The sequence below is a fragment of the Schistocerca piceifrons genome, chromosome 2 (assembly GCF_021461385.2).
Source record: "Schistocerca piceifrons isolate TAMUIC-IGC-003096 chromosome 2, iqSchPice1.1, whole genome shotgun sequence".
Lineage (NCBI taxonomy): Eukaryota > Metazoa > Arthropoda > Insecta > Orthoptera > Acrididae > Schistocerca > Schistocerca piceifrons.
In genome coordinates this window covers 200,507,758-200,534,033 of record NC_060139.1, presented here as the reverse complement: position 1 = coordinate 200,534,033, position 26,276 = coordinate 200,507,758, and the positions used below count along the sequence as shown (strand labels likewise).

At 39.0% G+C, this 26,276-nt stretch overlaps 1 protein-coding gene across 1 annotated transcript in view; it reads right to left on the bottom strand.

Moving 5' to 3' along the window:
* Positions 1-7,942: 7,942 nt before the first annotated feature.
* LOC124776247 (galactoside alpha-(1,2)-fucosyltransferase 2-like) overlaps positions 7,943-26,276 on the bottom strand; it is a 191,660-nt gene continuing 173,326 nt past the window's right edge. The window contains exon 6 of the mRNA XM_047251112.1: positions 7,943-11,878. Within this exon, the coding sequence (XP_047107068.1) occupies positions 11,552-11,878 (327 nt within the window). The 3' untranslated portion in view covers positions 7,943-11,551. The remainder of the gene's footprint in view (positions 11,879-26,276) is intronic.

The window sequence follows — 26,276 nt, the reverse complement described above, 5'->3', positions numbered from 1 at the left end:
ACGAGAAAGTGCGTCTGCTATAACATTTTGTGTGCCGGGAATGTGAACAATCGTAAAATTAAATTCCTGTAAATAAAGTTTCCATCTGCTTAATGTGTCGTGAGTGAATCTAGCCGAAAGTAAAAATTGTATCGCTCTGTGATCTGTGTAAACGGTGGTATGTCTGCCATAAAGAAAGTGCCGAAATCTCGTAAAAGCCCATACAACACATAATGTTTCCAATTCTGTAACGGAATAATTTCGTTCAGCAAGCGACTAGATGCGGCTTGCAAATGCGATGTTTTTAATTACTGTAGAGCCATCTTCTTCAATTTCCTGAAAATTATGTACGCCTAAAGCGGTGTTAGAACTGTCGGTGGCAATAGAAAAATTTCTGGCAAGATCTGGGTGCGATAAAAGTGGAGCATTCAACAAGGCTTCTTTCAGGTTCATGAATTCAGAATGTGCTTGCTTATCCCAGGACCAAATAGCATTTTTACCTGTTAATTGGCATAATCTAGGTGTGTCTAAAGCAGAGTGATGAATAAATTTACGGAAAAAGTTAATTAAGCCCAAAAAGCTGCGTAGTTGTTTCTTCGTCGTAGGAACAGTAATGTCACGTAGAGCTTGAAGTTTTTCCGGATCAGGCGCAATGCCTTCTGCTGAAATTACGTGTCAAAGAAATTTTATAGAAGTTTTGCCAAAATGCGATTTACTGAGATTAACTGTGAGTCCTTGAGCACGAAAAGTTTGCAACAGTTGTTCTAGAATCAGACTGTGTTCAGTCCAGTTAGCTTCTGCAATAAGAATGTCATCTACGTACGTCGTAATTCTGTCCTTAAGTTCTGTCGGAAGTATTGTGTTCAAACCGCGAATAAAAGCTGCTGAAGAAATAGTTAAGCCGAACGGTAATTTACAAAATTGATAACAGTCGCCAAAACAGAGAAATGCTGTATATTTTCTGCAATTCGGATGAAGCTGAATTTGCCAAAATCCCGATTTCAAATCTAATGTAGAATAAATAGCTGTACCGTGAAATTTCTGTAGTAGTTCTTCTAATGTCTGTGGTCGATCTGTTTCATTAATAATTATGTCGTTGATGTGACGTGAATCAAGTACGAGGCGGAGTGAGCCATCTTTTTTCTTAACAATATGTAGCGGGTTTATGTACGGACTAACTGCTGGTTCAATAATTCCTTGATCGAGCATATCCTGCAATTCTTTTTTAACCTGTTCTCTGTGGATATATGGAATGGGATAATGCTCTGTTTTAAATGTGTCTTGCTGTTTCACTTGAAATTCGTACATAAAACCGGACATAGTACCAGGAATGTTGTCAAAAACTGGAGCTTGCTGTAAAAGAATTTTACGTAGTTGCATGCGTTCGTTGTCTGAATTTGCACTGCTTTGCTTAACTTTATCAGATATCATCTGCATTACGTCGTAGTCAGCTTCGTCTGGAATGTTATAGTTATGTACGTACGTATCCGTGAACAATGTGGAATTACAGTCTATGTTACGTGATACGGAAATGACCTCTGTACAATTAATTGTTTCTTCTTCTGCCGATAATGAGTGCTGAAATTCTAAAGCCAATTGCACATTTTCATGCTTCAACATTAAATAGGAATTTTGAAAATCAATAATTGCGTCGTGTTGTACCAGAAAATTATTACCTAAAATAACGTCTGTTGTCAATAAAGGAACAGTCCAAAAATTTGAGTGAAATGTGTGACCTGCAATACAAAATGATAAATGCGTCTATAATTTAACGTCTACTCCTTTACTCGGTACTGCTCCTTTTACTTTCGTTTTGCCTAGTGGTAATGTAGGATAGGTATTCTCTTTGTTACATTCGTTAAAAGTTTCTTCATTAATGACTGACATAGGTGAGCCAGAATCAATTACTGCTGAAAATTTCGATGAACCAATTTTAACGTCGATGACAGGATGTGAAATAGTTTTCTGAACAACTGGTCTTTCCTGCAAGAGAGTGTTTCGTGAACAATATTCTGCGTGTCTAAAGTTGCGCTTGTGTTACTGGAAGATGCGACCTGTACAGTATCTAGTCAGATTCTATCTGACGTGTTATTATTGTCAGGAGGATTCTGTGGCATTTCTACTATTTGAACTGTTCTATTACTTCTTCCAGACGTGTTACGCTCTGGATGATACCTACTGTCGGGTTCATTCATGAGAATATGTTCTTGTGTATAATTTTGCTGTTGGTATGACCGACTGTTGTTAGATGTACGCTGAAAATTGTCCTCATTATTTTTACGTCTGTCGTAATAGTCATTCCTATACGGTGCACTGCGATAGGAATTGAAATACTGTGTTTTCTGTACGTAGTTGTTCCTTTGCTACCGTCCGTTACTATTTGTTGTATCAGGGACTATTAAAGTTGGGTTGACCTTGTGCATTACATTGTTGGTTAGGTATGCTAACCGGGTGACTTTCATGCTGTTGTAGTGAAAAACGTCTATTGTTACCAAAATGTGGTTCCTGTTGCTCATAATTTTGACGGTATTGATAATTGGAATTTTGTCTGTTATCAAAGTTTTGGTGGTTGTCATTCCTAAAGCGTCTGTTACTTTTACTATTGAAATTACGTGGTTGATCATAATTGCTGTATGTTTGTTGACTTTGATTATTATATGAAATGTTTTTGTTTACGAAAGAATACTCTGATTGCTGCACTTCTAAAAGCTGCAACAGATCTCTGAACGCTGAAATATTTTCCTTCTGCTGACCCGTTAGAAGTGACACTCTTAATGATCGTGGCAACTTAGAAATACATAATTGAATGAGTTCAGATTCACTGCATGGTTCACTTAGATACTGGTTTTGTTGGACCATGTGCTCAAAAAATTGCGTAACACTGGGAAAATTTGTGTTCTCATAATTTGGTAAACTAATTAGCTGATCTTTAATTCCGCGCCGTGTCGTCTTCGACCAATACGCTGACAGAAAAGCATTCTGAAATTCTTCTACCGAGTAGCATTGTCTCGCGATCGGTCTCATACGAGTTGCCGGTTCGCCTTCCAAAAAACTGCAAATAAATTCAAGTTTATGTGTTACGGGCCAAGTCGGTGGAAAAGCAAAGCTAAACTGTTGTATCCAATCCAGTGGGTGAATCTGTGTTCTGTCATTTTTAAACACTTTAAACTTTCTCACTGACAGAAAATGTTTGTAATCAAAATTATCGTCTCTGTATGATGGAACAGGTTCTGTATTGTAAGAGAATCTATTTGTTTGTGTCTGTTCTGAATCTAAATCCCGTACTCTCTGTAGGTTACCCATATTATACGCGCTGCGTGAGTCGACAATTGTTCACAAAGTGGCGACTGCTGTGATATGTTATTAAATGAAATATTTTTTATCTCTGTTACCTCTTGCTGTAAACTTGACAATTTTCTACGCAACGTGTTATTAGACGAATCGATCTCATTAATTGTCTGCTGTAGATTTTGAAATTCAGGTGTTTGATTAAATGAAAACGGTGAAGTATCGTCTGATTTGCTGTCATTAGTACTTTCGATAACGTCAATACGACTGGCCAATTCATCATATTTTTCAGTCAGTATTTTTACCTGATCATCGGTTTTAGTGTCTGAGGCATTATTCTGTTTTTGCAGTTTACGTGTAGTTTCGTTCAATTTTTTAACATCAGCTTTGACGACATCGGAATCCTGTGTTAGTTCTAATTGTTCAAGTCTGTCGGTCACTGTTTGAAAATCTGTTGTGTATGTGTCTGTTTTCGATTTAAGATGGAAATTTCGTCACGTAATTCTGTGTTCGACTGTTTGACGGAATTAATTTCGTCGGACACTGTAGCAATATTGTTGTCTACGTATGTCTTCGCTTTCGCGAACAATTTACGTTTGTCTTCCTGTCTCTGTGCTGTGATTGTTTCCATTACTTGAAGTTTTACTTTATTTTGATCCTGAATAAATTTGTGGAAACGCATATCACTGTTTTGTATGTGAAGATTAAAGCGTTCGTCAATTTGAGTGTTCTGTTGTTCGAATTTCGCGTCAATCTTTTCATCCATTGTGCGCGAAAGTTCTGCTGTCATTACTTTAAACTCGTCGCGTAATTGTGTAGCTTTTTCAGAGCATTGTTTAGCGACTGTACTAATTTCCGCTCTAAGTGTTTCTGTTGTGGCTGTTTGCATTTCCCTTAATTCTTGAGCAACAGATCTAATTTCTTCGCTATTTTTCTTTGAACAAGCCTCAATTTCCTCGTGTAACTGTTCCTTAGTGTCATGACACTGCGCGGCAACGGCTCTAATTTGTTCACTAAGCTGTCTGGAATTTTTGTCTAATTTTTCATTTAGCTTGTCTTGTTTTTCGTTCTGTTGTTTGATCTGTTCACTAAGTTGTTTGAGATTTTCGTCATTGTTGTCTAATTTTTCACTAAAGTGTTGTTTGAGATTTTCGTTATCTTGTTTGTTCTGTTCTCTAAGTTGTCTGAAATCTTCTTTAAAGTCGTCTTGTTTTTTACCCTGTTGTAGCAATATTGCCATAATTTGTTCCAAGGTAGTATTACCCACTCTATTTTCTGTACTGTTTGATGATGTATCTGCCATTGTCGCGTTTTGTGTGACCATTCGGTCATTCTGTAATTTACAAAAAGGTTTCCCAGTCGGATGTACACTGTCAGTCACTATTTCGGAATTAAATAAATCTCTCCTACTTTGAGTATCCTGTTCATTTTCATTAGAAAAATTCGTCTGTCCGTTACGTGAATTTTCCAAACCGGGTGTGTTAAACTGGGCAGCACTCATTACAATAGAACGCCCCGCGTCATCAATTGTCGTCATATTAACAGAGGACACAATTGAGTTCGTTTGTTCATCATTAAGATCTACATCATTATTGGTGGTTGGAACGCACTGATTGTCAGTGAACGCAGGATTGTCATCATTACACTGCGTGTCACAAGTACTGTCGGTGAAGTTGTTTAAGTCGGTTATTTCGTTCATAATACCTCGCGATACACTATTCACAGTCTTTCGCGGCATTTTTACTATAGTCACAATTATTCACAAAAGAAATAAGCACAATGCAAAAAGCAACTAACACAAATACAACAGAGCAACGAATTGCCGATGATCTGAGGAAAGAAAGTCATAAAATTAGTAAAAGCGTTGCGCCAAATGCTAATTATATTAAGTAAATAAGACCAAATATCTGACTACTTTTCAGAAGATTCTCAACGAAATACGATCCTGGACCGAATGTCGCCAAGTGTAACCTCCCCACAAAATTTCGAAAGACAATGTTTAAATGTTAATGGGAATAGACCCAAGTGTAACTTTCTAGAAAAAATGAAAGATAATTTTTAAATGAGAATAGACATCTAGCTAAGTGTAACCTCCCAGCAATAAATATAATTTATGGACAAAGACAATTAAATGATAAATAGCAATCTGAGCCAAGTGTAAGCCGCCCACAAAAATGTAAGTCAATTCAGATAATGAAATCTCAGTGACAATGAAAACGCAAATAGACCGAAATGTCGATCTTAGGCCCTGTGCAATTTTGAATTTAAGTAAAACTTTTCTTTAAGGAAATGCATGGGAAACTTTCTTTCAATTCAAATCATTGTTTTCTTAAAAAATTGCTTTGAAAACAAAATTATTATTGGGGCGATTCTTGGACAAATTAATTACAAACATTATCACATGTGCGCAATGCTGCTTCATTACCTTATTAAAAATATATACCTCGTCCTGAATCTTGACCAGAGGGCCATGTCGACGCCCGCCGACTCCTCACACAACTCCGACTGTCTCTCGCGCGCTACTAGCACTGACTGAGCGCGACTGCAACTACCGACTCCCTACATGCAACTGAATTCTCGCGCGGTCAAGCGCAGACTAGCAACGATAAATAACTCTCTGGTCAGAGATTCTGTCATGCCTCGCCATCGCTGTACTAAATACATACGCGTTTCAATGTCTTTCCGATTTGCTATTCATACCTATGTAAGTTACAAGACAAGCAGTCCAGAGTGAACAAAAATGGGGCTGTGAAATCAATTGCAAGTAAAGTGGCTAGTACCACACAGGGGAAAAGTCACCATCGTGCATCAGACTAAATGAACGCCATAAATGGTGGTCTGAACACCATTGTGTAATGCAGAATTGATCACTGGATGTAACAAGAGTTGGGCCTGTCAATATAAAAGGAAGTGGGGAGTATTGTGTTGTCACAAGAGAAGTAGTAACAGCAGAATTGTAACATACCCATCAGAGACACATACCCATCAGAGACACCTCAACCTTTCTGAAGCGACTCAGATCGCCTGTTGGTGATGTGACTGTGAAGCGGGAACGTGAAGAAACAACCACAGTTATATGATCCGGCATACCTCACCTATTCATGGACAGGGATTGTTGAACACTGCATAGGATGGTTGTGAACAGTCACTCTAAATCCGCGAAAGGAATCACTCGTGAGTCCAGGAGCCCAGATAGCTCAATGATTGTTCGTAGGGAGTTAACTCCTCGTAAGACACATATTTATGCTAAGCGACGTCTGAGGTGGTGTAAAAGGTGACACCACTGGACAGTTGATGAATGGAATCGAGTGATTTGATGTGATTAACCACACTATGCCTTGTAGTAATCCGATTGAATGGTTTGGGTTGGGATACGCCCCAAGAACGTTACCTGCCATCATGTGTAATACCAGCAGTGAAGTAAGGAGGAGGAGGTGTTATGGTATGGGGGTGCTTTTCGTGCCGTGGTTATGGTGTGGCCGTTTCATTGTACTACAGTGAAAGGATATGCGCAAATGTTACAGCATCATGTGCTGTGTACAATAGAGGGACAGTTTGGAGATGACACTTTTTTGTATCAGCATGACAATGTACCCTGCCATAAAGCAGATATGTGAGGCAGTAGTTTGTGGACAATAACATTCCTGAAATAGACTGATTTGAACCCAATGGAACACCTTTGGCATGATTTGCAATGTTGACTTCAATCCAGACCCCAGGGTCAAACATTACTACCTTCTCTGGTTTCGGCTCTTGAAGAAAAATGGCTGTCATTCCTCCAATTCATTCAGACGCTTCTGTGAATGTGTACCAAGTAGAGTTCAAGCAGTCATAAAGGCAAAGAGAGGAACACCCCATAAAAACGTTCACTAACAGGTGGTCAGATAGTGAACGTTGCAGATGTTTAGTACTATATAGTGGGCGCAGAAGACAAACTCTTCCCGCTTGAAATACTGGAGACCGAAGGCAACAAAAGTGCCATCCAAGCTACTGAATGAAAAATTAACTTAAGCTAGCTTCTACCGCTTGATACTACCAAAATGACTACAGACAATGTAAACCTAATGATTGTGTGGTCTATCTGTTTTAAGATGTGTCACATCACAAGCAGATCTAATAGTAATTTATTTCAGCATTCTACGATTCTGAATGTGTTATTATTTATTTAATATTAGCAGTTAATTTCTTTTATGATTGTAATTTCGTTGCTTTATGTTTGTAACAGTATGCACAATAACATCTTTACCAGTAACACTAGATATTATTTTGTGTATGCAAATAAAAAAAAACATTACATGAAACATTGGCAAAAAGACTGTTTGCTTCCTTGTAATCATCACGTTTCACCATCAGCAAAGCCAACATAATTTCGTTTCCAGTTGCTTCCACAGTTTTTAGCAGTATGTCAGTTTTCATCCACAGAGTCATGCTAATTGCCATGTGGCAAACTCTGCAGAGCCCAGTCATATATGAAACTGATCAATTATTTCATCTGATAAGATGCGAAGATAACTGTATACATCAAAATGGAACATAAACACGTTTGTTTCACACTGAGCTCTCTGTTATGGAGGTACATTGTATTTGAGTTTATTTTCTTATTTTAAATGTAACTTACACGTTTTAAAGTGTCTTAAGTGAAATGTAAAGGACAATAAATAAGCATACACACAAACATCGTACAACACTTTTATTTCAAACATTAACAATAGGAACGGTGACTAAAAACAATTACACTCTCTCGTTTCTGAAAGAACAGGTACTTCTATATTTAAGGAACATTTATGTGTGGTAAATCTGTCAAACGTTTCCGCCAGCCGTCAGTGTGTTATAATTCTTCCTTCTTTACGTCCTACGTTTCGGCATGTTTAGTCCTCTTTTCCACCCTTCTGTTATTTGTATTTGATTTTTGATGTGTCCATCACTTATCATATTCATCTGATGCTCTGTCACTGATGCGACACTTCATTATTAATTCGGCATTCTGTTGTCTCTCACACTTGCGATACAAATTGTCCAGTTATTTCTGTATTGCTTAACCTAATCATTAACATAGAAAGTGCACCTTGCTTAAAATTACGATATAAACCTCCTTGACAATGACACTCGCACTATTATACAAAACTAAAGTTAACAATAAAAACAAAGTTGTACGTCAATTACACCGCCGTTTACATCATTTGACCTGTTCCCTTAAAGGCAGCATGTTGAACTCACACTAATAATACCCTTAATAACCATTTCGTCGTAATAGTTTTTGGCTGGGCAGAAAGTGTGCCAACATTGCTTTCAAATAGCTTGGAAGATAATGTTTATTCACACACATTCTCCAAAAATCTTCGTGCCAAACTAAACTGAAATAAAAAACACAATTAGATAAATAAATTAACACATTTCGATCGCTGATACACAGCGCCCCACAAAAGTTTTTGAAAAAGTAAGGAGAAATTGGTTTCTCATTCGTCTTTTATCTTTGCTGTGTTTCTTCTTTCTTAACTCCACCGTACTGGACTTAACTCTGAGTATTCGAATAGAGGCAGACGTCCTGTCATTAAGTGTGCTCAAAACGTAAGGACCTCTCAAGTATTAAGTCAATTGTATTTTAGTGTAGGGGAAAAGTCGTTATTTAAATGTTATTGCAACACTGTGATTTTGGTATTTTGGGAGAATCTACAAAGACAGAAGAGAGAGGAAAGACACAGAAACGAGTACAGTAAAAAAATAGACGGTTAATGGCTTGGAAATCACACTGAACCTTATGTTTTCATCACTTAACGTCCAATGTCTTTTAGAAGACATATGCCCATTTTACAGATGGTGATGTGGATTATTTGGGCTTATCATTTGAAATCCTTCACAGCTTCCTGGACAGAAGTAACTTAGGTAAGCGCTTTGTAAGCTTCCCATGCGATAAATAGAAAATAACTCATGACTGCGTGCACATAACTTGCAACTGGAATAGAACCAGTATGTCAGATCACGAGATAAAATTTGAGAGAGGTATGCATTTCTTCCGCCGTACTTTCTTGTGGTTGGCTATTATTGCGATATAAGAAGCTAAGAAACTTGCTGGGAGGTTAAAAATGTGTTCCGGACCAGAACTCGAATCCGGCGCCTTTCTCAGGCAAGTGTTCTACCACCTGAGCTATCCAAGCACAACTCACGATCCGCCTTTAACAGCTTTACTTCCGCCAGTACCCCTCTGCTGCCTTCCAAACTTCACAGTTCTCCTGACTGTCTTGCGGGATAGGACTTATGGAAGAATAGATAATTTTGGAGAAATCACTTAGCTAAACCCCATGGGATTGTTTTTGGAACGAAAGCTCTCTGGAAGCTGTTTAAGAAATTTGCCACTTCTGCCTAAGAGACTACAAATCGACAGGGCGTTGCCTTGCTTATGATGGCAACTCTTTCCAGTCTCTGAAGAGAGGTGTGGTTGTTCCGATTCTATACCCAAAGCAAGCCCAATTTGAGCCTGGAACATTCCTTCTTCAGAGAGTAGAATAATAGAGATTGTAAAACATACTTTCTGTTGCGATTTTCATTTTCCCTGATTTTCTGCAGTCATTTCTCACGAAAGAATGATGAAAAATTATCACATGGCATTATTGGCCAGAAGACCCTTGTTTGGAGTAGTTCAGCCACCTACAGCAAGTTTTTCTGTTTGATGCCACGTCGGCGGCTTGCACTTCGATGATAATGAAATAACATCACTTCTCCCAGTTCCTTAGTGGAGAAATTCTCGGATCCAGCTTGGAGTCATGGATGAAAGAATTGTGATGATGATCTTATTCTGGTGCAAGCCTTCTTTGATTCATGCGATTTGGGCTACTTGCACATAAACTGTCCCTGGTGCTGACTATGAATGCGCATATGGTGTAGTGCCGTAATGCTGTTGTATGATGATGGGAGAATGGACAACATGAGTTGAGGTGTCAGTACACAGACTGCTCCTGTTGAATAGTACAATGGAGGTTTCTCTCTCACGAGATAATATAGTACAGAATTTATCTTATGCCTACAGAATAGAGTCTGAGGATTGGTAACATTACATCACCACCTGGCTTCTCCTTACTTGCCAAATACTGGTGGTGAAAAGTTCTTCACTACTAAGATTCGAACAGGCTACCTCTAAGTTGAACGCCGCTGCACAAAGAGTTCTTTTGGATCAAAAAACAGTACATTGCTGCCCTCATCCTACGCACACGCTTTGCTCAGGCGATAATTAAACTTGCCTAGTAGACCGATGATACTTGGTGGCTTTCTGTGTAAGTATAGGACTGTGCAATTTCCGGTTAACCAACTATTTCTTCTGAAATGTAGAACTACCTTCACTTCTGACAGTGTTGTGTGTACGTAAAAATGCCAAGCATCAAACTGTACATCCCATTACTAACAGGTCGCCTCAGAGAAAAGCAGTGATATACCGTCTCCAATAGCATCATAAACAGAAAATACAGTGGTGATCGACATTTGAGGAGGTGTGCGTTTTGCTTCACAGCAGTAAAATTACTCTTGAACCTGTCAGAGCAAAAAATGAGTCTCAAAATGGCCATCGTTTTCCTGATGGTGAAAATAAAAAAGTGGTTAAGAAACATTTCAATATATAAACAACAAACATCGTGAAATTTAAACTTTCACAGTTAAAATGTCACACATATTAAAGTATTGTGGGGTTCCCTGTTTGAATTAATTTCTCGAAAAAATTCGTTTGATCACAGCACAAAAGCCTGGACTATTTTAGAAAGTGTGAAACAATAATACATCAGGTGGTTGCAACACAGAGAGATAAGCTGAGTCGTAGAACGGTATTGTAATTGCGCCATTGCACTTTAGCTGTAATATCTGCACTTGCATTTACTTGTCACTGCCACATAAACTCGAGCACGAGACTGCATCATCATCACCCGGTGCAGTACTGTCCAACAATGGACTACCCTCTTGACAGCCATCTTTCGTTCCTTAATGGTAATCCTACCAGGAATGTGCTGTATGTACTGCATGATGGCGAGATGGTGTTTCTGCACTGGCCACGAGGGCCTCCATTTTAGGAACCTCTTTGGAAGATGGCGACCTAATAAGGGACATGCTGCACAAACTATGTGGCGAGTTGTAGAGGGCTGTGGACCCACTGTCTGTCAGAGACGCTGCTTTGGTTTTCTCAGTACAAGACAGCAACCCAGCCCAGCGTATGCTTGGCGAACTGTATGACAGGCGAGATGGTGCAGTTGTGGATCTAGCGGTGGCATGCCAGCCACCCATAAGGGCTGCCGTCTTGGGATCCTCACTGTGAAATGGCGACCCAGCCAGGAATGTGCTGTGCAAACTGCATGGCTGGCGACACGGCGTCTCCTTCGTTCAGATGGTAGACGGCAGCGCGGCCGCCGGTCATCAGCGCCGACCAGAGACCGAAAGTGCCGTAGGCGAAGATGGAATGGTTGCAGGCCGACAGTAGCACCAGGTCGCGCTCAGGCTCCTCCAACATGCCGTCTCCAGCCAGGAAGCTGTGGTGCAGGCCCAGGCCTCGCAGGTGCGGCAGCAGCACGTCCTGCACCCAGTCGGGGTCGTCCGACGCCACCACCAGCACCAGCTCGCCGCCCGGCGGCACCACCTGCGCAACAGTTGCACATTCTCAGGTAGCGCATGCTACAAAAAGGGAAGGAAGGAAGTTAGGCTTTATCACACCGTCGCCAACAAAGTCATTTGTGATAGTGCACAAGCTCTGGTTGGAGGAGAAGTGAGAATGAAATTGGCCATACTCTCTGAAACGAACCATATCAGCATGACCCTTAAGGGAACATGGCCATGAGTGTATTTCCTATGGTTGACCACACTAACGTTGGTACACCTTTCTCAAAAATCATTTGCTCAGATGAAACCAAATTTGAAAAGCACATAGGTTGTCAGATCTTCATCAAAGTGTGTTATTTGTAGCATTGTTGTTAGAGTATGTAGTGCTACAACGATGAAAATTAATATTACGACGATGTCAAACCTTATTTTCATGATTTAAAGAAGTATTCATGATATTAAAAATGTAATTATAATTTTATTATTTTCATTTTTGTGCTCAGTGTATCAAAGACTTTCTAGTGCACGGAATAATTAGCATTGTTTGTACTACGAAACTATATATGACTGTTAAGGGTTAAGCATGTAATAATTCGATGTAAGACATTTCGTGGAGTCTGAATTTTGTTCTCGTACTGGTCGGTAGAGAAGGAAAAGTTCCTTAATCGATGTGAAGGTATAAAGGCTGTAAAAAGGAGAGAGAGAGAAGGTAAATACAAGTTATTCAAAACAAATATCTCCTAACTGCAACGTCTTGTGATTTCCTATAGCTAAAAATTGCTAGGTCTAACCTGAGCCCGTCCTGAATAACAGCGAAGAACATTTACGTTATCATATATTTTCTTTGTTTGACCACGGTTGTGATTCGCATGTTTCTTTTTGTTACGCGACATGTTATGAATATTTTCATTATACGCGCAAAAGTGCACACAGCTTTAATCGAACCTGCGTCTTTCGGAAACGATAACTTTTAATCGGTACAATTACGCAAATACTGTCTAAGTCGCAACCGTGATCGCAAAAGTGTTGCCTGGACCAAATAATTCTTATAAAATGTGTATTCTCCAAAGCGAGCAGCATTGCACTATCGCTGACTCGCAACAATCAAAAGAGTAAAATCAATGCTTAAAAAAATTGCCACCTTTTAATAATATTATTATCCCATTAAATAAATAAATACCAATTCAGTGGCTATACAATCAATAAACAGAGGGGGCAATTCAAGTAGAAATTCGTAGGAAAGTACATGGTCTAAAAGACTGAGAATTTTTTTAAAATAATCTAAATATTTGACACAACTTTTATTTGATTGATATAATTCTAGAGCATTTTAATGAAAATGATGTCATTATTTTCTGTACGAAGTTTGACGTAAATACTTTGAGTTAAATGGCTTTAATGTTTTTGATACGATCTGTTTAATCTACATTAACAATAGATCCATTGCTGACATCGTTGCAGGCTTCTGTATCCTCCGGATTATGTCTGGAGACCATATTTTGAATTCTGACCTCTTTTGTCATCTATAGAGTACGTTTCTCAGCCTCCTCTCCCTTCTGTTGCTCAACTGACAGAAACGCATTCTACTACTTGTTCACTCGAGGTTCTACGGCCATACCACTGAAAACTTTCAGCCTGCTGACTGACCCATCACTGAAGCACAACACTGCATTCATGACATACGTTTTTATGATTTTGAGGCTCACAAATTCTGTTTCAGTCAAGCCTTCCCACACACAGTTATTTAAAATGTCGTTGGAATTTGAATTGTCCCTTAGATGCATTTAATACACAAGTTTTTGATAGCCAAGTCTCTATAGATAAATTTTGTAATACCTGCTACTGAGATTGGTAGGGGATGGTTGCGTCTTTAAACATCAATAGTTACCCTAGTTCACTGATATTTACACCGTGTCTCGGAACACTTTGGGCAGACAGAATGAGAAGAGTCCTCATCTGCAGCAATCTTGTGTAACAAGGTGGCCCGTATAGGTTTACCCATTTCTTCCAATTTATTAGTATTTCTCCGCATTATTCTGCCCATATTTATGATCTATCTTACTATAAACACAACAAGATTCCTTCCTGAAATCAAACGTCTCCTTCAAATCACTATCACGAGTACAACGAAAATTGAACGCTGAACTGATTTTCAACTGTTACTTACACTCGCTTAGCACCGGGGTTACCAACCTGAAAAGCACTGCCCAAAGAATAAATTGAGTAAAGACAGAGATAGTCTGCTGCAGCCGCCATAAACACACCTGAATTGTGAAGGGAGAGTGTCGTTTAGAAAATGCTCTCTTTCCTGTCACCATACATAAAAAATACGAAAACCATACATACTCTTCTTCAGGAAGGACAGGTATAATTTAATACAATAAAAGAATTTGTTATTTTGCCGAAGTTTCACTTCCTGATTCCCTTAAGCTATTTAGGGAAATCACTTTAATCTGGATAGATTTTAACTGCTGTACTCTGAAATATGAGTGTCATACTACATTGCCACTTTCTTCGGAAGTACATCCTCGAGCCTCAAGAAGCAGCAGATGGAAGACATTATATTGTTATCGTTACGTAATTGGAAATTACAACAGCTCATATGAAATCAAACTATGAGTGTGTTTTGAATACGCTTACCTCTTAATAATTCGAAGGTCAAGGGCCCTGAGGAAAAGTTTCAATAATACTGAGAGTTCGATTTAATGAAAGTTTGACTGGTCATGGAAGAATCAAGAAAAAGTGGAAGGCAGTGTCTCGCCTCCAAACACCAAGTTAAAAAATATTACTGTAGTTTCAGTAACAGTGGTATTACTTTACAAAGCAACAATGGACCGCACTACCGATCTTAAAAGTGAATTTATGACTTTTTATGGTCCAGTATCTCAGTTAGTAAAAAATGGACCCTTATAGGATCTCTTTGTTATCTTCTTACTGTCTGACTGTTAAAAACCTTTTCTCTCAGGAGAGGTTGGCCGTATCAAACGGAAATTTACATCACATACTGAGATCTACGGTCCCTTGACTATGTAAAAAATTGAAACCTCTAAGTCACTGCAATCAAAAGATATGGCTATTTATGTCGTATGGTTTGATACTCGCAAATTCACTTATTAAAATTTAGGGTATTGCCTGTTGACCTAGAATCATGAGATTTGGCAAGAAGCAAGGTTTCACAGTAAAAGTAAAGGAAAAAATCAGGAAATTATGAATTTATAATTATATTACACGAAAATTTTTGTTCAGTTGATATCCAACTGTCTGTCCGCCCGTCCGTTTGTAAAGACCCCTTTTTCTTAGGAAAAGGTGGACATATCAAGTTGAAATTTATGCCAGATACTAAGGAATACCTATGGTCCGTTGGCGGTGCAATAAAGGTAACCTTCTAAGTCAATGCAATCACAATATACGGAAATTTATATCACATAGTTTGATTATCGCCAGCTCACCCATCGAAACCTACAGAGTACTTCCTGTTATTTTGTTTTATGTACACGTCAAGTTCCGCAGGACCAAACTGAGGCGCAAATCTCCAAGGTCATGGAACGTGTCAGTACATGAAATTACAACATAAAAGTAATAACAGATAAAAATAAAATGTTTATGAACCCGAAAAAATTCAGTCCATAAATTTAAGTAAAAGCAATCAACAATACAACAAGAATCAGCTTACTTTTTCAAGGAACTCCTCGACAGAATAGAAAAAGTGACTCATGAGGAAACTCTTCAGTTTCGATTTGAAAGCGCGTTGATTACTGCTAAGATTTTAGAATTCGAGTGGTAGCTTATTGAAAATGAATGCAGCAGTATACTGCACACCTTTCTGCACAAGAGCTAAGGAAATCCTATCCAAATACAGGTTTGATTTGTGACGAGTATTAACTGAGTGAAAGTTGCATATTCTTGGGAATAAGCTAATATTGTTAACAAGAAATGTCAGTTGGTGGGTTGGTTGGTTGTTTGGGGGAGGAGACCAGACAGCGTGTCATAGGTCTCATCGGATTAGGGAAGGATGGGGAAGGAAGTCGGCCGTGCCCTTTCAGAGGAACGATCCCGGCATTTGCCTGGAGTGATTTAGGGAAATCACGGAAAACCTAAATCAGGATGGCCGGACGCGGGATTGAACCGTCGTCCTCCCGAATGCGAGTCCAGTGTCTAACCACTGCGCCACCTCGCTCGGTGAGAAATGTCAGTAAGGAATATATATACTGAGAGACCAATGTCAAAATACCCAGACTCGTGAACAGGGGTCGACAAGAGGTTCGTGAACTTACACCATTTACTGCCTAAACCGCGTTTCTGAGCCAAAAATATCCTTTTAGAATGGGAAGAATTACCTCAGAATATAATACCATACGACATTAGCGAATGAAAATAAGCAAAGTAGACTAATTTTCGCGTCGAACGATCACTCACTTCAGATACTGTTCGAATAGTAAAAATGGTCGCATTAAGTCTTTGAATAAGATCCTGAACGTGAGCTTTCCACGACAATTTACTATCTACCTGAACACCTAGAAATTTGAACTGTCCAGTTTCATTAATCATATGCACATTCTGTGAAATTAAAACGTCAGGTTTTGTTGAATTGTTTGCTAGAAACTGTAAAAACTTACTGTGATTTAGCCTTAGTTTATCTTCTACAAGCCATGAACTTAGGTCATGAAATGCACTATTTGAAACCGAGCCAATGTTGCACACAACATCCTTTACTACCAACGTAGTGTCATCAGCAAACAGAAATATTTTAGAATTACCCGTAATACTAGAGGGCACAGCATTTATATAAATAAGGGTCTGCCTAATATCATAGCAGTTAGTAAGAAAGAAGGTTTTACAGTACAAGTGAAGGGAAAAGTCCTAAATTGTTCATTTGTAATCATTTCTTTCCATTTGCTATCCGACTGTCTGTTCGTCTGTCTGTTAAGACGTCTTTTTCTTAGGAACAGTTAGACGTATCAAGTTGATATCTATGTCACATACTAAGGCAGTGGCTCCCAACCATTCTGAGCTCAATCAGATATAAGCTAGTACCCCCTCCTCTCCCACACCTCCCCCCCCCCCCCCCCCACCAGCACCATCACCATCATCAGCATAAGGCTTAAATAACCTTTAGAATGAAAAACCATATTCTTTGAACACTTCCGTTTTAAAATGATGAGAGATAAATCGCTTCTTTTTTTAACGACGAACTATTGATCAGTGAGAGAACTGGAACTGCTTATTTCTAACAACCCTAATTTATGCGACAATGAAGCAATTTTCAGTGCATCGTGAATGTTACCAACAACTCCTTTTCAGAAAAAGAAGCTAACTATCCACACTGAGCATAGACACTTGTTTCAAAATATGATTTCTCTGCACCGCTTCTCTGATTCCTACCGACACTTGTTTCACCCACAGCCCAAATACCCTCTTTAAATTAACCAAATTAAAATTTACGCACTACATTTGTTATTTGTAAATCACTTGTTTGCATGGCTCCTTACTTCTGAACTGGCAGAACTTGGAAGTCTTCAAGCTGCGAGTGCTTTATGTCTGGCCACTGCCAGTACTACTACTAATAATAATAATAATAATAATGTGTAGCCGCTTCTGCGGTGTAGTAGCCACTACATACACAGAGGTAACAAAAGTCATGGAAGTCATGAGACACCTCAAAATAACATGTCGGATCTTATTTGACCTTAGCGCAGAAACTCGACGTGGTTAGGACACAACACGTCGGAAGTCCCCTGTCGAAACATTAAGCCATATTGCCTCTATGTTGTTGTTGTTGTTGTTGTAGTCTTCAGTCCAGAGAATAGTTTGATGCAGCTCTCCATGCTACTCTATCCTGTGCAAGCATCTTCACCTCCGAATAACTACTGCAACCTACATCCTTCCGAATCTGATTAGTGTATTCATGCTTTCGTCTCCCTCTACCATTTTTACCCACTGTACTTCCCTCCAATACTAAATTGGTATACCTTGAAGCCTCAGAACGTGTCCTACCAACCGATCCCTTCTTCTAGTCAAGTTGTGCCACAAATTGCTCTTCTCCCCAATTCTATTCAGTACCTCCTCATTAGTTACGTGATCTACCCATCTAATCTTCAGCATTCTTCTGTAGCACCTCGTTTCGAAAGCTTATGTTCTCTTCTCGTCTAAACTACTAATCGTCCATGTTTCACTTCCATACATGGCTACACTCCACACAAATACCTTCAGAAAAGGTTTCCTGACACTTAAATCTATACTAGATATTAACAAATTTCTCTTCTTCAGAAACGGTTGCCTTGGCATTGCCAATCTACATTTTATATCCTCTGTACTTCGGCCATCTTCAGTTATTTTGCTCCCCAAACAGCAAAACTCATCTACTACTTTAAGTGTGTCGTTTCCAAATCTGATTCCCTCAGCATCACAAGATTTAATTCGACTACATTCCATTACCCTCAGTTTTCTTTTGTTGATGTTCATCTTATATCCTCCTTTCAAGATAATGCCCATTCCTTTCAAATGCAGTGCCAGGAGTTGCCCGTGATATTTAATATCAGCCACACAAAACGATGGGACCTTTGCCTTGTTGATATAGTGAATACAATCTGCATGGGAAACTCCAATCGCTTTAAATCGAAGGACGTATTTGAATCACTGGGTATCTACGGAATCCGACAAATGAATACGTCTTCGTCTGCGGCATTCATAAAAATCAGTTTCTAGGCTTCCCGTTCTGACTTTTGCAAATATACACCAAGATTACAGCTGACAGCTGGTAATTCAAACTAACAGCCACGTTTTCTAACGACCACACTCAGCAACAATCATATAAGAAATGGGGATGTAAACACCTTTAACGACAGAAAGCTGAGTTGCGCTTTGTTATCAGCATTCGATAAACGGAACTTCGATATTTTCGCTAAACTTCGATAGGAAGAAAATGATTTTCTATCACCATTTATAATTTATTTCTTCAAGAAAATGTTCATAAACTCAATATTTTTCCGGTATGAAAAGTTGCGCCATCTGTTGTAACATTTTGCGATAAGTATGTCACTGTGTTTTTGGAGAATTCGTCTTTTATTGTTTCAGCTCAGTTCTCACTAACTCAGTACTAACACGAATTCTTTACAGACGAATGGAAAAACTGGTAGAAGCCGACCTCGGGGAAGATCAGTTTGGATTCCGTAGAAATGTTAGAACACGTGAGGCAATACTGACCTTACGACTTATCTTAGAAGAAAGATTAAGGAAAGGCAAACCTACGTTTCTAGCGTTTGTAGACTTAGAGAAAGCTTTTGACAATGTTGACTGGAATACTCTCTTTCAAATTCTAAAGGTGGCAGGGGTAAAATATAGGGATTGAAAGGCTATTTACAATTTGTACAGAAACCAGATGGCAGTTATAAGAGTCGAGGGGCATGAAAGGGAAGCAGTGGTTGGGAACGGAGTGAGACAGGGTTGTAGCCTCTCCCCGATGTTATTCAATCTGTATATTGAGCAAGCAGTAAAGGAAACAAAAGAAAAATTTGGAGTAGGTGTTAAAATCCAGGGAGAAGAAATAAAAACTTCGAGGTTCGCCGATGACATTGTAATTATGTCAGAGACAGCAAAGGACTTGGAAGAGCAGTTGAACGGAATGGTCAGTGTCTTGAAAGCAGGATACAAGATGAACATCAACAAAAGCAAAACGAGGATAATGGAATGTAGTCGAATTAAGTCGGGTGATGCTGAGGGAATTAGATTAGGAAATGAGGCACTTAAAGTAGTAAAGGAGTTTTGCTATTTGGGGAGCAAAATAACTGATGATGGTCGAAGTAGAGAGGATATAAAATGTAGACGGGTAATGGCAAGGAAAGCGTTTCTGAAGAAGAGAAATTTGTTAACATCGAGTATAGATTTAAGTGTCAGGAAGTCGTTTCTGAAAGTATTTGTATGGAGTGTAGCCATGTACGGAATTGAAACATGGACAATAAATAGTTTGAACAAGAAGAGAATAGAAGCTTTCGAAATGTGGTGCTACAGAAGAATGTTGAAGATTAGGTGGGTAGATCACATAACTAATGAGGAGGTATTGAATAGAATTGGGGAGAAGAGGAGTTCGTAGCACAACTGCCGGCCGCGGTGGCCGTGCGGTTCTGGCGCTGCAGTCTGGAACCGCAGGGCTGCTACGGTCGCAGGTTCGAATCCTGCCTCGGGCATGGGTGTGTGTGATGTCCTTAGGTTAGTTAGGTTTAAGTAGTTCTAAGTTCTAGGGGACTTATGATCTAAGATGTTGAGTCCCATAGTGATCATAGCCATTTGAACCATTTTTTTTTTGTAGTGTAAGTAGGCTGTTTATGTTTTCTTATTGGCAACGTTACATAGCGATCTGTATGAAAATCACTAGGTGTGCTGTGTGCAGTCTGTGGCTAGTTTGCATTGTTGTCTGGCATTGTAGTGTTGGGCAGCGGCAGCTGGATGTGAACAGCGCGTAGTGTTGCGCAGTTGGAGGTGAGCCGCCAGCAGTGGTGGATGTGGGGAGAGAAATGGCGGAGTTTTGATATTTGTAAGAATGGATGTTATGAACTCCTATATATATTATGACCTTTGATGACTATTAAGGTAAATACATTGTTTGTTCTCTATCAAAATCTTTCATTTGATAACTATGCCTATCAGTAGTTAGTGCCTTCCGTAGTTTGAATCTTTTATTTAGCTGGCAGTAGTGGCGTTCGCTGTATTGCAGTAGTTCGAGTAACCAAGATTTTTGTGAGGTAAGCGATTTGTGAAACGCATAGGTTAATGTTAGTCAGGGCCATTTTTTTGTAGGGATTTTTGAAAGTCAGATTGCGTTGCGCTAAAAATATTGTGTCAGTTTAAGCACAGTCATGTATAATTTTTCTAAGGGGACGTTACATATGTCGACCCTTAGCCGAGGATACCTCACTGGAATCTTCCGATTTTTACTTGTAGTTTGTGTAATTAGTGTAGCTTTTGTTTATTGCTAGCGCGTAATTGTAGAGAGAATCTCCTTTGTAGTTGCAGTTTTTCATTGTTGTACAGTAAAGCAGTTGTGGCATGCATGTAGATTTGCACCAAGTATTTTGCAGCTGCGCTTGCAATTAACTAGATATTATTTTCAGTGCTATGTTAATGTGTTTTCTTATTTTTGCTCTTCAAATTGTGCTTTTCTGTGCTATCGTGTGAAATATTGTGACAATAATGGCGTGTGAAAAACGTAACACTAGGCTCCAAAGTAAACTGTGAAATAATAGTGACGACGAGCGTAGCTTACCAGCACCACTGTGTAATGAATTAACAGATATTCAAAGTAGTAATTTGGTAATTGTGCATAGGGAAATGGAGCAGGCGGCAAATAATGGCCTAGACAGTGAAACAATTAGTGAACAGGGAAGCATTATCGATCGATCAGTCGGCAGCAGCTCGCCTCAGGAATCCGAAATGACAGGACACAGTCTTGCAAATACTGTAGATTCAGGTTTTGGGGCCTCACCGTTTTCTCAAATAAGTCAAAACACATTTTCTGCTTGTCAAAATGTGAATGCTGCCGGTGCAAATGCACTGCCGAAATGCATAGAGGAACAGATTCCAGACACTAATACATTATTATTGCAATTAATGCAGCAAATGAAACAAAATCAGAGACAAACAGAGCAATAGTTAGACACAATGGAACAAAATCTTCAAAAGATAGACACGATGGAAGAAAATCTTCAAAAGTTAGACACAATGGAACAACACCAGAGACAAACACAGCAACAGTTAGACACAATGGAACAAAATCTTCAAAAGTTAGACACAATGGAACAAAATCTTCAAAAGTTAGACACCACGCTTGAACAAACACGTGAAGATTTAACTACTGAGTTACATAACATTGAATCGAAATATCAAAAAGTCTGTAATGACGTAAAAACACAAATTTGTGAGCATTTTCAACCTTTTTTTTCCGGCATGAAAATGCATTACAGAATCACGAAGCAGCCATAAAAGAACTGCAAACTATTGATCATGAAAATCATGAGACCTTGCAAGCTAAAATTGACTCAGTTGCATCTACCGATTTGGTTACGCAACTTGCAAAAACTCAGGAAAACATAAAAGACACAGTAGATACTCTGAAAATTGGTTCAGAAAGACACATGGAGGAAATTAGTTCATTATCAGAGAAAGTAGTTGAACTTTCGGATCAGCTAAATAATTTATCTACGAAGGTAGATGATAATCTGAATGACACAAAACCGGTAGTCTTTAATGACACAGAAGAGTGCGAACAAATTAGAAAATTCAAACAAAATCAAAATCAAATCAATACACAGTACAAGATCAGCTGACACAGGTAATACAAGAATTACGTATTTCAGAGGACACTCGCGCCCCAATACGGGAAGAGGGACATAGAAATACGGAACAGCCACAAAATAATAACACAGGGCATTTTGGAAGTTATGAAAGAAATTAGCAATGTGCAGCGAATTTTGGGATGGAACCGCCGACACGACGTAACAATGAACGACATGCGACTCGCCGATATGATGATTTTGACTATAAGCTGTTCATTACTACACGTAAATTCAAAACGTTTAAGAATTCTGGCAACGACATTCATCCACAAGCGTGGCTCCATCAAGTCTCTCATTGTTTTCCTCCCAACTGGTCATTAGAGCACAGTTTAGAATTTATGTGTGGCTATTTAGAGAATGAACCAGCTGTAAGAATGCGATCGGTCATTCACGATTGTCACAGTGAAGGAGATTTTTATCATGCCTTCCTCTCAGCATATTGGTCTCAAGCTACACAAGACCGAGTAAAACATAGCATCATAATGATGAAACATTTCGAACAATCTGAATTTTCCAGTCTTATGAATTATTTTGAAGACATGTTGCACAAGAATCAGTACCTGTCAAACCCATACAGCCCCTCAGAACTCATCTGCATTTGCTTAATCAAATTACCTGAACATTTACGACATATTATTTTGGCAGGATGTTGCAAAGACGACATTGAAGCTTTTCAGGGACTGTTACAAGAACTGGAAATTGACACTGACAATCGGGGAACGCGAAAACAGGAGCACAACAATTACAGATCACATCCGTCACAATTCCGCAGTGACACAAATAATATACGACAAGGCTATTCTTTCAACGTAAATCGTGACCGAAACAGACACCACCCGTATGACAACCATTGGCAGAGTAGTAATAATTACAGGGAAAGATCACCTCTCCGTGGTAGTGACTATCACAGAAACAATCAGAGAAACAGGCAATATGGGAACCAAAATAATTATTATCAAGGGAGACAGAATAACTTCAGATGCAACGGTCCAGCGCGCAGTTACGATTCAGGGAGAAATTCTCCACCACGTGTCCGACAAGAAAGAAACTATGGAATCTACCGACATGACGACAGACGATATGATCGTAACGACAGACCTGAATTGCATCAGAACTGGCGGGATTCAAACAGAGCAGAGCCCTCTCGACAAGGTGAATTTGTAGAAGTTAGGTCTCCAAATTCCAATAACGACGCGCGCCGACAAAGACACAATAGGCAATGACTCATACCGCTGGCAGCCACAAAACGTACTTATGAAACTGACGACGCAGCTGTCGTAGCTAGTAATTACGTAAAAATGGAAGACATTAGGGACATCTTACTCCAGGAACACGACGTAAAAAATAACATCATTGCATATCCTGTGATTCACATTACTGTAAATGACGTAAAATTTACGGCAGTACTTGACTCTGGCAGTCCCATTTCAGTAATTAGTGAAACAGCTTTTAGAAAATGCAACATATCGAACGATTGCCCCACACTTCCGTTACGTAAGATTAAATTACAAGGTGCAATCTTTGGAAAAAGTGTAGATGTACGCCAACAAACCAATTTAGAATTCTTTTGCCAAAGCCACAGCTTCTCTATGAACTTTCTTATTGTTCCATTATTGTCGACGGAAATTATACTGGGAATAGACTGTTTGAATGAATACAAAGCAATCTTATGCTTTCACGATGCTGAAATAAGTTAAGAAAAAGAAGGTAAGTCAGTAGCTTTGAAATTTGAAGATTGGCTCTCAAACCATGACGAAGAAATTAATCGGCTTTACCTCCTGTTAGACAACAGTTCGGAATTTTCGACGGAACTTGACACTAACAATCACTCTGCAAGTACTGACAGGGATGATATCGACGGCGCATTTGATACTAATGAGTTAATTCAGAATAAAATTCAAACAATTGAGAATTGTAATGACAGTGATAGGCAAGACCTTTTTGAGATTTTACAAGCACATTCCACAGTTTTTACTCACAAAACAGGAACAATCAAGGGATTTCAATACCAATTTCGTGTTCGTGAGCATACTAAATTTTGTGTTAGACAATACGTAATTCCAGCACATTATAGGGACCGTGTTAGAACAGAAATACAATCTATGCTTGACGAGGGCATTATTGAGTCTGCAGTAAGCTCATACAACAATCCATTACATGTTGTTGAGAAGAAAAATGGATCGATCAGGCTTGTCTTAGATTCGAGACAAATCAATACTATCATCATTCCTGAAACAGACAGGCCGAAAACGTTAGAAGAACTTCTTCAAAATTTTAATGGTGTAAAAGTGTTGTCTTCTATTGATCTCAGATCCAGCTTTTATCAGATCGAACTTCATCCAGAATGTAGAAAATACACAGCTTTCCTTTGTTTCGGCGTTTGTTATCAGTTTCGGAAACTTCCTTTTGGTTTGAACATTTCTTCGGCAGCATTCATTCGCGGGCTAAATTCCATATTACCTGAGTTCTTAAAACGTCACATCACCTTATATGTGGACGATATTCTGATAGCAGAAGCCTCATGTGAACAACACAATCGCATCCTCAACAGTTTGTTACGTATATTTGCAGAATCTGGAATTACAGTTAACTTGGAAAAGTCTGAATTCGGTAGGTCAAAGGTGAGGTTTTTGGGACATATTATTTCTTCTGAAGGCATTCAGCCGGATCCTGAAAACTTAGAAGCAATCAGAGCCATTCCAGTTCCATCCACAAAAAGACAAGTCCGCAGTTTTCTAGGTCTCGTAAATTTTTACCGTCGTTTTCTGAATATGCAAATTCTAGTTACACCAAAACTTTGTTCTCTCACTGGAAAAAATACTATTTGGAACTGGGATGAACAAGCACAGTTGGAATTCAATTCTTTGAAAGAATCGCTACTTAACGCGCCAATACTAGCTCATCCAGATCTGTTACAAGATTTCTGCCTTAGCACGGATTCTTCTAAAGTCGGTCTTGGTGCCCATTTATTTCAAGAAGCCATAGAAAATGACACTACCATTCAGAAAACCATTGCTTTTGCTAGCCAAGTGCTAACAAAATCTGAAAAAAATTATTCCGTTACTGAATTAGAAGCTTTAGCTATCGTTTGGGCATTAAACAAATTCCGTTTCTTTCTTTCTGGTAAGCACGTAAAAGTATACAGTGATCATTGTGCATTACAATTTCTTATGTCTTCAAAATTAAATCATGACAGGTTAAAACGTTGGGCATTGTTTCTGCAAGAATTCCACTTCACAATAGTCTACATTCCCGGCAAGGAGAACAATGTTGCGGACGCACTATGACGCGCACCGGCTGGGCTTGAGAAAAGTAACACAGAAGGCAACCTCGAGAAAAATTTCAGTATTCTTTACATTCAGAAAGTCGCCTTTGAAAACTTCATCACCACATCTTTAAAGGACATTGCTCATGAACAAGATAAAGATCCGATTTGGAAAGACATCAAAAGCAAATGGCATGAAAAGACACACACACAGATTCGGCATTATTATCTGGTTAGAGACAACATACTGTTCAAATGCTGCACTGTTGATGACAAGCTATGGGTACTTTGCATTCCTGACGATTTTGTTAATAAGCTCATCTGGTACATTCATTTCAGCTATGCACATTTTGGCCCACGAAAATGTTATCATATTCTTCGAACGACTTGTTATTTTAACAATATGGAAAAGAGAATTCGAAGAGTCTTGTCTATTTGTAAACTTTGTCAAAAGGCGAAACCATCTACTATCTCCCATCGTGCTCCACTGTTTCCTATCATTCCTTCTAAATTAAAAGAATTTGCTGCTGTTGATCTCTTGGGACCGCTTGTCAGAACATCTAATGGATTTTCGTACGTTCTAGTCGCTGTTGAACTTACTTCAAAATTTGCTTCTTTCACACCGTTACGTAAAGCCACTGGACAGTCTGTATCCAACGCCTTTGTTAAAAATTTCTTACGTGAAGTTGGACACGTTAGTAAAGTCATTTCAGATAACGGACCGCAATTCAGATCTGCTGTTTGGTTATGCATGCTTCGGAATCATAAAATCAAACCTGTTTTTATTTCATTGTACTCACCACATTGTAACCCCTCCGAACGGATTATGAAAGAAATCAATAAGC